At 39.7% G+C, this 11,778-nt stretch overlaps 1 protein-coding gene across 2 annotated transcripts in view; it reads left to right on the top strand.

Moving 5' to 3' along the window:
• Positions 1 to 1,750: 1,750 nt before the first annotated feature.
• Positions 1,751 to 11,778, top strand: part of zgc:173742 (DNA topoisomerase I, mitochondrial) — a 48,857-nt gene continuing 38,829 nt past the window's right edge. Inside the window, exons 1-4 of one of the 2 annotated variants that reach the window (XM_047383774.1) lie at positions 1,751 to 1,895; positions 2,318 to 2,478; positions 10,617 to 10,671; positions 11,124 to 11,170. In XM_047383774.1, coding sequence (XP_047239730.1) covers positions 2,372 to 2,478; positions 10,617 to 10,671; positions 11,124 to 11,170 — 209 coding nt within the window. In that variant the 5' untranslated portion in view covers positions 1,751 to 1,895; positions 2,318 to 2,371. Of the gene's footprint in view, positions 1,900 to 2,317; positions 2,479 to 10,616; positions 10,672 to 11,123; positions 11,171 to 11,778 lie in introns of both variants that reach the window. The other variant, XM_047383783.1, reaches the window with a different exon arrangement.

Here is an 11,778-nt window from a genome sequence, read left to right as displayed (position 1 = left end):
CTGTAGGATGATTTTTTGTTATGCTTTTTTGCCTTTCAGCCTATGTCGATACAGAACTCATTTCGCTATGATAATAACACTCGCCTTCCAGCTTCAGCAGCATATTCTCCTGCATTTGTTTGGGCTTGATTCATATATTTAGCACCAAAATGGGCTCATCTCTGGGACACAGATCACAGAACCCCTCTCCTTCCTGAACAGTTTGATAGCAGGACATTCTCCTGCTGTTTACATTTGCATATAACTGTTAAAAAATATGCAGTTTATTCAAACCTCTGAATTAAAAAAAAGATCATAAAGTCTTAAAATTTTGCATTTAGAAAATGGAAGTTGGTAATCTCTCACTGACCTAAAACTAAAACATGAAAAAATTAGTAAACTTTTATGTCAGAGTGTGAGAAAAGATAAGTTCTTCATTTTATTATAGAGCCCATGTCAAAATCTGGTTTCAAAGATAACTAATATTCAAATTTAGCTGTAGTCCTATACTGCTTCAGCTGTATAGGACTACAGCTGAAACAAATACATCATGGAGCAAAACACATTTGGCCTATTACAAATTAATTCAAAACATGTATTAGCAGTCCACCTAAACCCCGACGGTGAGAAGTCTGAAATCTTCAATTCAATTCAATTCAAAATACTTTATTAATCCCAAAGGGAAATTAAATGTTGTTGTAGCTCATATTATGAAGGTTTCCTCAAAGAGCCGTTGTAGATGCTGATGGCTGTGGGCAGGAAGGATCTCCTGTAGAGCTCCGTCTTACAGCAGATCGGAAGAAGCCTCTGACTGAAGACACTCTGTTGTTGTAGGACAGTCTGATGAAGAGGATGCTCAGGGTTCTCCATAATGTTCTTCATTTTATGAAGAATCCGTCTTTCCACAATGATCTCCAGAGGAGTCCCCAGAACAGAGCCAGCCTTTTTTATCAGCTTGTTGAGCTTTTGTAAGTTCCTGTTTCTGATGCTGCTTCCCCAGCAGATGATGGCAGAAGAGATCACACTTTCCACAGCAGACTTATGGAAGATCTGCAGCATCTTGCTGCAAACACCAAAGGACCTAAGCTTCCTCAAGAAGTACAGTCTGCTCTGTCCCTTCTTGTAGACAGTTGCATCTCCACTCTAGTCTGTTGTCCAGGTGAACACCGAGGTATTTATACTCCTCCACCACCTCCACTTCTTCTCCCATGATAGAAATAGTTTTTGACTTATTCCTGTTTCTCTTAAAATCTACAATCATCACCTTTGTTTTAGTCACGTTCAACATGAGATGATTGTTTCCACACCATGCCACAAAGTGGTCCACCACCTTCCTGTACTCAGCTTCTTGTCCATCTCTGATCCACCCCACGACTGCAGAATCATCCGAGTATTTCTGCAGATGACAGGAGTCTGTCTTGTACTGGAAGTCTGAGGTGTACAGAGTGAAAAGGAATGGTGAGAGTACCGTCCCCTGTGGTGCTCCTGTGCTGCTGTCTACCTGGTTAAACTCACAACCCTTCAGTCTCACAAACTGTGGTCTGTTTGTCAGGTAGTCTTTGATCCAGGAGATTGTTGAGGCCTCCACCTGAGTCTTCTGGAGTTTCTGACAAAACAAATCAGGTTGGATTGTATTAAATTGGTGTTTTAATTTAATTTAATTTAATTTAATTTAATTTAAAATGAAAACCATTTCAACTCTTCAGCAGAGTACAAAACATATAATTTCTAAGCCCCGCCCCTTCCAGTCCGCTATTCAAACTGAAAGCTCGCGTGGAACCTCCCTGTCCAATCAGAATTCAGCTGGGACTGTGACGTCGCATGCTGGGTCAACCGCCAGAGGAAGGCCGTTTTAAAGTTCGTGTTTTACGTGAAAAATAGCCTGTATTGGTAATTTTTTACCAGTCTTTCAAACGGTGGGTGAGTTTACTCTGTGCATTTTTATGTGATTATCAGTAACCATCTGTTTATTTTAGTCAGTTGTTTGCTTTTAGCTAACTTAAACTTTTAACGTGACTAAAGCTTGTAAGCTAACAGCCTGATTGAGCTAATATCAGAATCAGCTTTATTGCCAAGTTCGTTCATACAAACAAGGAATTTGACTCCGGTACACTTTGCTCTTTTGTTCTGTTTTTGCATTACAGAATATACAAATTTACAATATACACATATCTAATAAAAAGGTACATTTGCAACATCTGTTGCTGTTATTTTGTACTTTATTGAATGTTCAACAGAGAAACAGCCTGGAGGTAGAAACTGTCTCTGTGGCGGCTGGTTAATATGGCTATTGAATGTGCTAATCTTGTGTGTTTCAATGTTTTTTTGTATTCTTTAGTGTGTTTGTTACAAAGTCAATCTCTAAGTGTTTTCTGCGAAGCTTTTCGGTGAAATGGGAAGAGAAAATTACGCTAAAGGAGACGCAAAGACCAAGCAAAAAGGGTCAAAGTTGAGGGACCGTGAGAGGGCAGGTTCCGGTGGAGATCTGACTACGAACAGGTGTGTGTGTGTAAGTGATTTGGTCACCCATGTAGTTTGAGCGTTAAGAGGATTAACGCATTATTTTATGTCCCTCAGTTTACATCAAAATATGTTCAAAGCTATCAGACAAAACAACATTCATAACAAAATCCGCGTAATGTCGTCTTTTAAAATAGTGCTTCAGCAAATCTGCTGTGATCAATGTCCTGACTGTCCAGTGGTTGCAATAAATATTCATTGTTTAATTGACTTTTGATTACTCTTTATTCAGCCAAGAGGTGAGTTTCTTTTACATTAGAGTATTATACAGGTACATCTCAAAAAGTAAGGATATCCTAAAAAATATCAATATTTTTTGTGTTTAATTTCAGAAAAGTAAAACTATTATTATATCGATCTATCACACATAGAATGACATATTTCAAGCCTTTATTTATTGTAATTTTGATGAATGATTGTGGCTTCCAGAGAATGAAAACCCCAAATTCAGTGTCTCAGAAAATCTTAATATTGCATAAGCTCAATAAAAAAGTATATTTTAATAAGAAATCGCAGATTTCTGAAAAGTATGTTTTAATCTATGCACTTATTGCTTGGTCTGGACTCCTTTTGCATGAATTACTGCATCAGTGCAACACAGCATGGAGGAGATTAGCCTGTGGTTCTGCTGAGGTGTTCAGGAAGCCCATGTTGCTTTGATAGCAGCCCTCAGGTCATCTGCATTGTTGGTTCTGGTGTCTCATCTTGCTCTTGACAATACTCTATAGGTTCTCTATGGGGTTCTGATCAGGCCAGTTTGCTGAACAATCAATCACAGTAACGCTAGCAGATACGCTCATAAAAAATGAGCGTATCGGCCTAAATTTCAGCGTAGCGGTGACAATTTTCAGCGTGAGAACCCTGATGTCTGTGTTCAGGAGTGGCTTGACACGAGGAATGTGACATTTGATGCCCATTGCCCTTTTTCCACTGAAAAACCCTGGGATTTAAACCCCAGGATTTGTTTTACCTGGGTAAAAGATAAACTCAGGAAATTGTGTATGCTCTGTTTTCATTGCTCAGCAAATCCAGAGACCATTTATTTAAAACATTATGTGGAAGTTGTGAAAAAAGCGCAATACACCTTCAGTCCAGCAGACGGAATTACTCCTTTACGCCATTTAAAAGACTCCTGGGTACAGTGGCGGAAGCTCAATTTCAAGATTGCTGATTCGCTCATTTCGCTGTCAATCAAAAAGGTATTCAGCCTCAGACAGATCATCCAATCATCATGCAGAAGCTGAGCGTCCGGGCCGGCCGAGGCCAGCCCACTGCCCCATAGACCCCCAGAGACACGGAGCATTCGATGGGCGGAACAAAGCCCAGCATTTTTGCTTCACTATTGAACTCACCTGTTTAAAGCGCTGTGAAGCTGTGGGAATGAGTGAGAGGAAAACTGCGTCGTTATCAGTGATAAGAAGCTGATTCTGAACAAAAGTTGAGCGTGTTGTAGCGCATATTTAGTCAATGACATGAACACACAACAGTATATATTTGATCACTTATTCTTTTGACATTTTAGGGGAAGCTGAGCTTCCCTTGCAGTCTTAGAGCAATCACCTCTGCCTGGGTAATATTTTTTCTATTTCAACTGATGAAAAATAATAGATGAGCAGCAGTTGATCAATTCCTTCCATTATTTCTTAGGTTGCTCTGGATCCATAAGCAGAAAATGTTAAAATCACTATTTTACATTAATGTTTTTACCAACCTGCATCAGGCCAGAGTTGTTGCTTTACAGCTACGATTAATTTACAATAATCACTAAAAAGTTATTCAATTCAGTTTATTTATATAGCGCCAATTCACAACACATGTCGTCTCAAGTCACTTCACAACAGTCAGGTTCATTCATTCTAATTAATCGTAACCATTAAACAGTTCAGTCAGATTCAGTTATTAATTTTAATTGGATAAAAAGTTTTTCCATCTAAGGAAACCCAGCAGATTGCATCCAGTCAGTGACTTGCAGCATTCCCTCCTCCTGGATGAGCATGTAGAGACAGTGGACAGTCACTGGTGTTGACTTTGCAGCAATCCCTCATACTGAGCATGAATGTAGCGACAGTGGAGAGGAAAAACTCCCTTTTAACAGGAAGAAACCTCCAGCAGAACCAGAACCAGGCTCAGTGTGAGCGGCCATCTGCCACGACCGACTGGAGGTTTGAGAGAACAGAGCAGAGACACAAAGAGAACAAAGAAGCACTGATCCAGGAGTACTTTCTATGGGAAGGAAAAGTAAATGTTAATGGATGTAGCTCCTTTAGTTGTTTCATCTAGAAAGAAAGAACAGATAAACTCTGATCCAGTTTTCAAGGTTAGAGTCTGAAAGAGAGAACATAGAGTTAGTTACAGTAGAAGCTCAGTCAGTAGCCATGTCTAGGAGAGAGAAAGAGTTAAACACTGAAAGACAGGGCTATGTGGATCATCGGTAGAAGGTGAGCATTAAGTTGTTGCCAGCAGAAGCTCGGACGATTACCCTCTCCAGAAAGGTGTCACAGGTAGACACAGAGTCAGGCCAGGTGTAGCTTCTAGGAAGAGAAAAGAGAGAGAACATAAAGTTAAAAGCTGAAATAACAGCAAATAATGCAAAATTGGAGAGTAGTGTGAGAATGTAGCGAAGAGGGTGAAAGTGGTCATTATGTCCTCCAGCAGCCTAATAAACTGATAAAGTTTACACACCTATTCTTTTATCATTTGGTAAACTCATATCAGAAAACTACGGCACAAAAAGAAAAATGTTTCTAGTAAAATATTTATTAGAATAAAAAACAGATAATCAACCCAAAGTACAGGGGAATTGATACCTTGACTGTCTAATCATAAATAAATATTTATACAGAGTAGAAGATGCTTAGATGATGACAGGACATGAGGGTGAAGAGGATCTCTGGGATTCTTCATCCAAACTGGAACTGTTGTCTCTCCTCCTGCAGATGTATCTGCATAAAACTATGCTAAAGAATAGAGTTTACACTCCACTAAGTTAGGGTTACATGAAAAGACAATCTAGGGAAATGTGTATTTTTTTATATACATGGATAATTTAAAGTGCTCTGATTATTAGCACTGCATTAAAACATTTGCCTTACTGAACTGTGGTGAAACAGTTTATATTCAATGTCAACAATAACTTAAAATGTCAAATGTCCGGTGACAAATATTACATTTTATATTGTGTGTTATGTGATTGCAAATCTGGTGTCTGGAATCAAAACAGCATTCCATAATCTGATGGTAGCATACTTTAGAAAAGACTTGCTGTGTAGCTTGTGCTGAATAATTAGTCCACCATTAGAGACCATTATCAGATCAGTAACCTGAGCCATAGTGACACGATTGCCACTGCAGAGCAGCTCTGTAATAATGAATGCTTATGATCTTACTCCAGAAGATCCAACATCTGTTCTGTATCTTCACTTCAAAGCTAAGTTTTGCATCTGGGATTGCCTTTCATGCTGTTCAAACGTGGAGATCAATTAACTTTAGAGGCTATGTACTTGAAACGGTGATAAATAAGATCGTTTATAAGAGTGCGTGTGTTATTTAAAGTAAAGACACAAAGTATAAGAGAGGGAATGCTTCACTGCTGGCCTTGAGTGTTTGCATTCATTACACACTAAACACTGAATACTCCATCTTCATTTAAATAAATGAATTTACTTTGATATCAAATGTGTTTTATTACCATGCATATGTGAGCAGACAAATGAAAGCATCTGTCATTGGAACATGTAATTGATGAGGGCAAAGAGATGAATAGACACCAGTGGCACCAGAGAGCAGTCAGCTTTTTGATGCCTCGCTTCATGTCATTTCATGGCACTCTGACTGAATTAGTGAATCTTCTGACTTCATTTTATTTCTGACGCTCTGCTATTCTTGTCTCAGTCATAGGCTCAAATTGAACCTTTAGCAAAAAAAAAAAAAGCACGCAAAATGAGAGGAATTAAAAAAGCTGGGAGCAGCTTTCGTCACATCCACCTTCTGATGGATGGAAAAGTCAAACAGAAGAGAAATGTACTTCAAGGTGTGTGTTAATCTTCTGAGACCCTGCTAGTTGATGTAGAAACATTTTCCAAAACTGCTTGATAAAAGTATCCCAACAGGGCAGAGACATGAGTCTGACATCAGCTAAAAAGACATTGAAACCTTTATTTGCAGCTCAAACTCTTGGTTTGATTTATGTTGCACTTTATTCTGGCTTCAGGTGAGCAACGAAGAACAGATTTAAAAACCTAGATATATAAACCCTAAGCCTCCCTGGTGATCTGTAACAAACTAGAGGTTGAAGAACACTTAAGAGCCAAAATTGGATGGGTTTGCAAAATGGGGAATCTTTTGAATTTATCAGGAAGAAAATAAATTCATCTTGGTTTTAGGTCAGCTCCATTTTTTTTTTTGTTACCTTCAGGGGTGTAATAGAAATCCAGAGGTCAGTGCTCACTATGGGTCGAGGGCAGTCACTGCCTCAGTTAGTGGAGCTGTTTAAATATGTTTGGATCCTGTTTCACACGCCATTGTTGGATGGAGGAGGAGATGATTTGTGGGCTCATCCGCAGTAAAGCAAGTGCTGCTAATTTGAAGGAAAACCTGAGCCTCTTGATTTTGACCTTCACTAATAGTCATGAGGTCTGAATCATGCCTCAAAGAATGAGCGTACAAGCGACTGAAATGAATCTCCTCTGTAGGGTGGCTGGACACACGGTGAGTAGCATGCAGGTAGATCATTCGCGGGGGGGTAGAGTCACCCTTGCATTGAAAGTACTCAGTTTACTTGGTTGAAGCAACTGATTGGAATGACTCCCGGGCCCCTTCCTTTGGAGGTTTTTTCCAGACACATCCCACTGGAAGTAGACCCCTTGGCAGACCTAGAACCCGCTGAAGGAAACGTACATCCCTTCTGTGTTGAGAACGCCTGAGGAGGAACTGGAGAGTGTTGCTGGGGGAAAGGATGTCTGGGTCTCCTCCTTGGACCTTTTATCTTCATGATCCGATCTAGGATAAACAGAAGATGAGGAATGGATGGTTGAGTAAAATTGTCAATAAGTGCCCTGATTATTTCTTTCTATTATGATGAGGGCACACTACTCATTTCTTTTACCTTTTAGTCAGAAAAAGTCGGCAGGGGGACTGTCCCCCGTCTCTTTAGCTGTGGACCTGCTCTGCAACTTTCAGTCTTCACAGAAAATATCCCACACATAAATTTCTCCAATCATCAAAACTTGATTTGGATTGTGAGTGGAGAAAAAATATTTTTTAAAACATCGAGATGAATCAAATTAGCTGAAACCAGACCGTTAGTGGGAACTGCAAATCTTTGAAGAATGAAAGTTGAAGTGTGTCTTTAGCTTTACACAGAGAGGCACACTGCAAGGATATTGTGGTTATGAGGGAGGTAGTAATATTTGTTCTGAGTGACATGGCGGTTAGGCTTAGAACCGGGTTGGCCAGTTATTTCTCCAGAAGAACCAACCATGCAGCTGGGACTCCTGACGGGCTGGGCCATTGAGTAGCTGTTTTCTGCAGTCACCATGTCCACATTTACAGGTCCTTCTCAAAATATTAGCATATTGTGATAAAGTTCATTATTTTCCATAATGTAATGATGAAAATTTAACATTCATATATTTTAGATTCATTGCACACTAACTGAAATATTTCAGGTCTTTTATTGTCTTAATACGGATGATTTTGGCATACAGCTCATGAAAACCCAAAATTCCTATCTCACAAAATTAGCATATCATTAAAAGGGTCTCTAAACGAGTTATGAACCTAATCATCTGAATCAACGAGTTAACTCTAAACACCTGCAAAAGATTCCTGAGGCCTTTAAAACTCCCAGCCTGGTTCATCACTCAAAACCCCAATCATGGGTAAGACTGCCGACCTGACTGCTGTCCAGAAGGCCACTATTGACACCCTCAAGCAAGAGGGTAAGACACAGAAAGACATTTCTGAATGAATAGGCTGTTCCCAGAGTGCTGTATCAAGGCACCTCTGTGGGAAGGAAAAAGTGTGGCAGAAAACGCTGCACAACGAGAAGAGGTGACCGGACCCTGAGGAAGATTGTGGAGAAGGGCCGATTCCAGACCTTGGGGGACCTGTGGAAGCAGTGGACTGAGTCTGGAGTAGAAACATCCAGAGCCACCGTGCACAGGCGTGTGCAGGAAATGGACTACAGGTGCCGCATTCCCCAGGTCAAGCCACTTTTGAACCAGAAACAGCGGCAGAAGCGCCTGACCTGGGCTACAGAGAAGCAGCACTGGACTGTTGCTCAAGTACTTTTTTCGTTGTCATTCAGAAATCAAGGTGCCAGAATCTGGAGGAAGACTGGAGAGAAGGAAATGCCAAAATGCCAGAAGTCCAGTGTCAAGTACCCACAGTCAGTGATGGTCTGGGGTGCCGTGTCAGCTGCTGGTGTTGGTCCACTGTGTTTTATCAAGGGCAGGGTCAATGCAGCTAGCTATCAGGAGATTTTGGAGCACTTCATGCTTCCATCTGCTGAAAAGCTTTATGGAGATGAAGATTTCATTTTTCAGCACGACCTGGCACCTGCTCACAGTGCCAAAACCACTGGTAAATGGTTTACTGACCATGGTATCACTGTGCTCAATTGGCCTGCCAACTCTCCTGACCTGAACCCCATAGAGAATCTGTGGGATATTGTGAAGAGAACATTGAGAGACTCAAGACCCAACACTCTGGATGAGCTAAAGGCCGCTATCGAAGCATCCTGGGCCTCCATAAGACCTCAGCAGTGCCACAGGCTGATTGCCTCCATGCCACGCTGCATTGAAGCAGTCATTTCTGCCAAAGGATTCCCGACCAAGTATTGAGTGCATAACTGTACATGATTATTTGAAGGTTGACGTTTTTTGTATTAAAAACACTTTTCTTTTATTGGTCGGATAAAATATGCTAATTTTGTGAGATAGGAATTTTGGGTTTTCATGAGCTGTATGCCAAAATCATCCGTATTAAGACAATAAAAGACCTGAAATATTTCAGTTAGTGTGCAATGAATCTAAAATATATGAATGTTAAATTTTCATCATGACATTATGGAAAATAATGAACTTTATCACAATATGCAAATATTTTGAGAAGGACCTGTATGGCAGTGATCCCATTCCTGGGTCTGTTGAACTCCAGCTCAAGCAGGGTAAAGATGGGGTGATCACGCAGACCCAGCAACAATGTGAAAGACTGATGGAGAGCATACAGGATGTGTGAAAATCAGGATTATTCCAGCAAAGACAAATTAAAATCTGTACAGTTGAAAACAGAACAGCACTGTGTTAACTTATTTTTCTAGTTATTTGAGATCTACTTAACTGCTTGTACATTTCTGCATATACATGTTTGAAATGCCAATCTTTTGATTTGGGACTAGGAAGAAAAACTGTCAGTAATTTATAGGAAAACAAAGGTTCATTTTACTCAAACTGAACACATGGCTATAAATGGTAAAACCAGAGAAACTAATCATTTTGCTGTAGTGTCCTAAATTTTCCCAGAGTTGAATATTTAGTTATAAACTGCAAATATAACAATCTTCTAGCAGCAGTAGATCATGCAACTGAATGATGTAGAACTATACTGATAACTGAAAGTCTGTTTACTGATGTTTTACAAAAACGATACTCAAAGTGGAAAAGGTTCACTGTTTGTTTAGTCTGATCATTTCAATTCAAATTATAATTCATGAGAACAAGTCTGACTGTTTTCCACAAACTGAGGACACCACTTTAACCTTCATAAATAAGGACTGAGGTCCATTACTTGTTAAAACTGTATTAATCTGTTCTTTTTAGCCTATAAGCTTTAGAAGACCTGCTTATCATGGTGCAACTGCAGGAGTAATTCTCCTTCAAAATAAAAGCAGGTTTTTAAAAATCTAAGCAGCCTGTTTGGATGGGCACACAGAATTAATGCTGTATGCATATTTGATTTACAATCTTAATTCAGGCCCGTTGAGGACATCCAACGTGCCAGATTCCTGTTAACGGCCGTAGAAGTTTAGATTACAGCTTCTGATTCTACATCATTAATCGTTTTAAAGAAACTACATCTCAAATAAGCTCTTCTTCTTCTTCTGCTCTGTTAAATAGTCAAACACCAACCAAGTCCAAAGAGAAGATAAAGAATACTGGATCACCTAAGAAGGTAAAAGGCTCATTTCTTTTAACTCTGTTTGGAAGTAGCTAAAGTTTTTCCATAAAGCTTCAAATCAGCTACAACAATCCACTGTATTATATCTGTGGATGGAAGCAATTCTAGCTGTATGGCTGACAGAAAAGCTGCAGCTTCCACGTTCTTAGACATTTAAGTTCATGGCTAAAAGGAGCTAAACACTTCAGATCTTCTCATTCAGAGCTGAAGCTGATGAAAACATTGTTTATTTACCCTGAGAGACTGAACAACTGTTTAGGTCTGTTAGACACCTGATTTGTATTTATTTTATTGTTTTGCATAGTTAATGAGACACATTAATAAAAGTAAAATGCAACAATCTCAGTTGTATAATGTTTGTCGGAACCTCGGGCACACACTATAGTTCTGTGACCATCCTTGTAGGGTAGACATTTACTGAGTTGAATTCATTGACTTCCTCATAGGTCAAGACACTTAAGGTGGAAAGCCTGGAGCCAGTCAGCAGTTCCAGGTAGGGACTCATTTTAATGCTAGAAGATGCTATACTATTAAAGGCGCCACAATAAATTGACAAAAGATGATGTGGTCGTTGTGCCAACTATCATTTTTCTCTTTTTTTCTTCCTCTAAAAGTGATTGAAATTGATTCTTGTTTTGATGTTTAGGGACTGCATACGTCAGATTTTTCACTTTGTATAATGTGCTAAGCTGTCTCTAAAAATTAACTCTTTGCTGATGAAGAATATCTGTGTCGTGTCACCAAAGTAATAAATGAGAGTGCTTGGTTTCAGTGGTTGAATCCTCAGCAGGACGGTGCCTGGGTGGCAGACTCTGACCGAAGGCCTGCTGCGTCAAATCTGTCTCGCAGCAGTACTCCTATAAAGTTTTTAATGGATCATTTGGAATATATAAGTTTAACCCTTCCCAGTGTGATAAGTGGCATTTCAAAGGAGATACCAGTTAGAGAAACTGGGTGGTAAATATTCTGCTTGAGTTTTATGCACGGTGGAAAGCTAAGGCCTCACAGCAGAGTTGGGCCGTTGAGGAAACATAAGGCTATTGGAACCACAGACTGTAAATGTCAATGGAAATTTCAACCCACACTACTACAGCGCTTTGA

Source organism: Girardinichthys multiradiatus, chromosome 2 (genome assembly GCF_021462225.1).
Source record: "Girardinichthys multiradiatus isolate DD_20200921_A chromosome 2, DD_fGirMul_XY1, whole genome shotgun sequence".
Taxonomy (NCBI): domain Eukaryota; kingdom Metazoa; phylum Chordata; class Actinopteri; order Cyprinodontiformes; family Goodeidae; genus Girardinichthys; species Girardinichthys multiradiatus.
The sequence above is the reverse complement of the archived record's forward strand: the minus strand, read 5'-3'. Positions and strand labels throughout refer to the sequence as shown.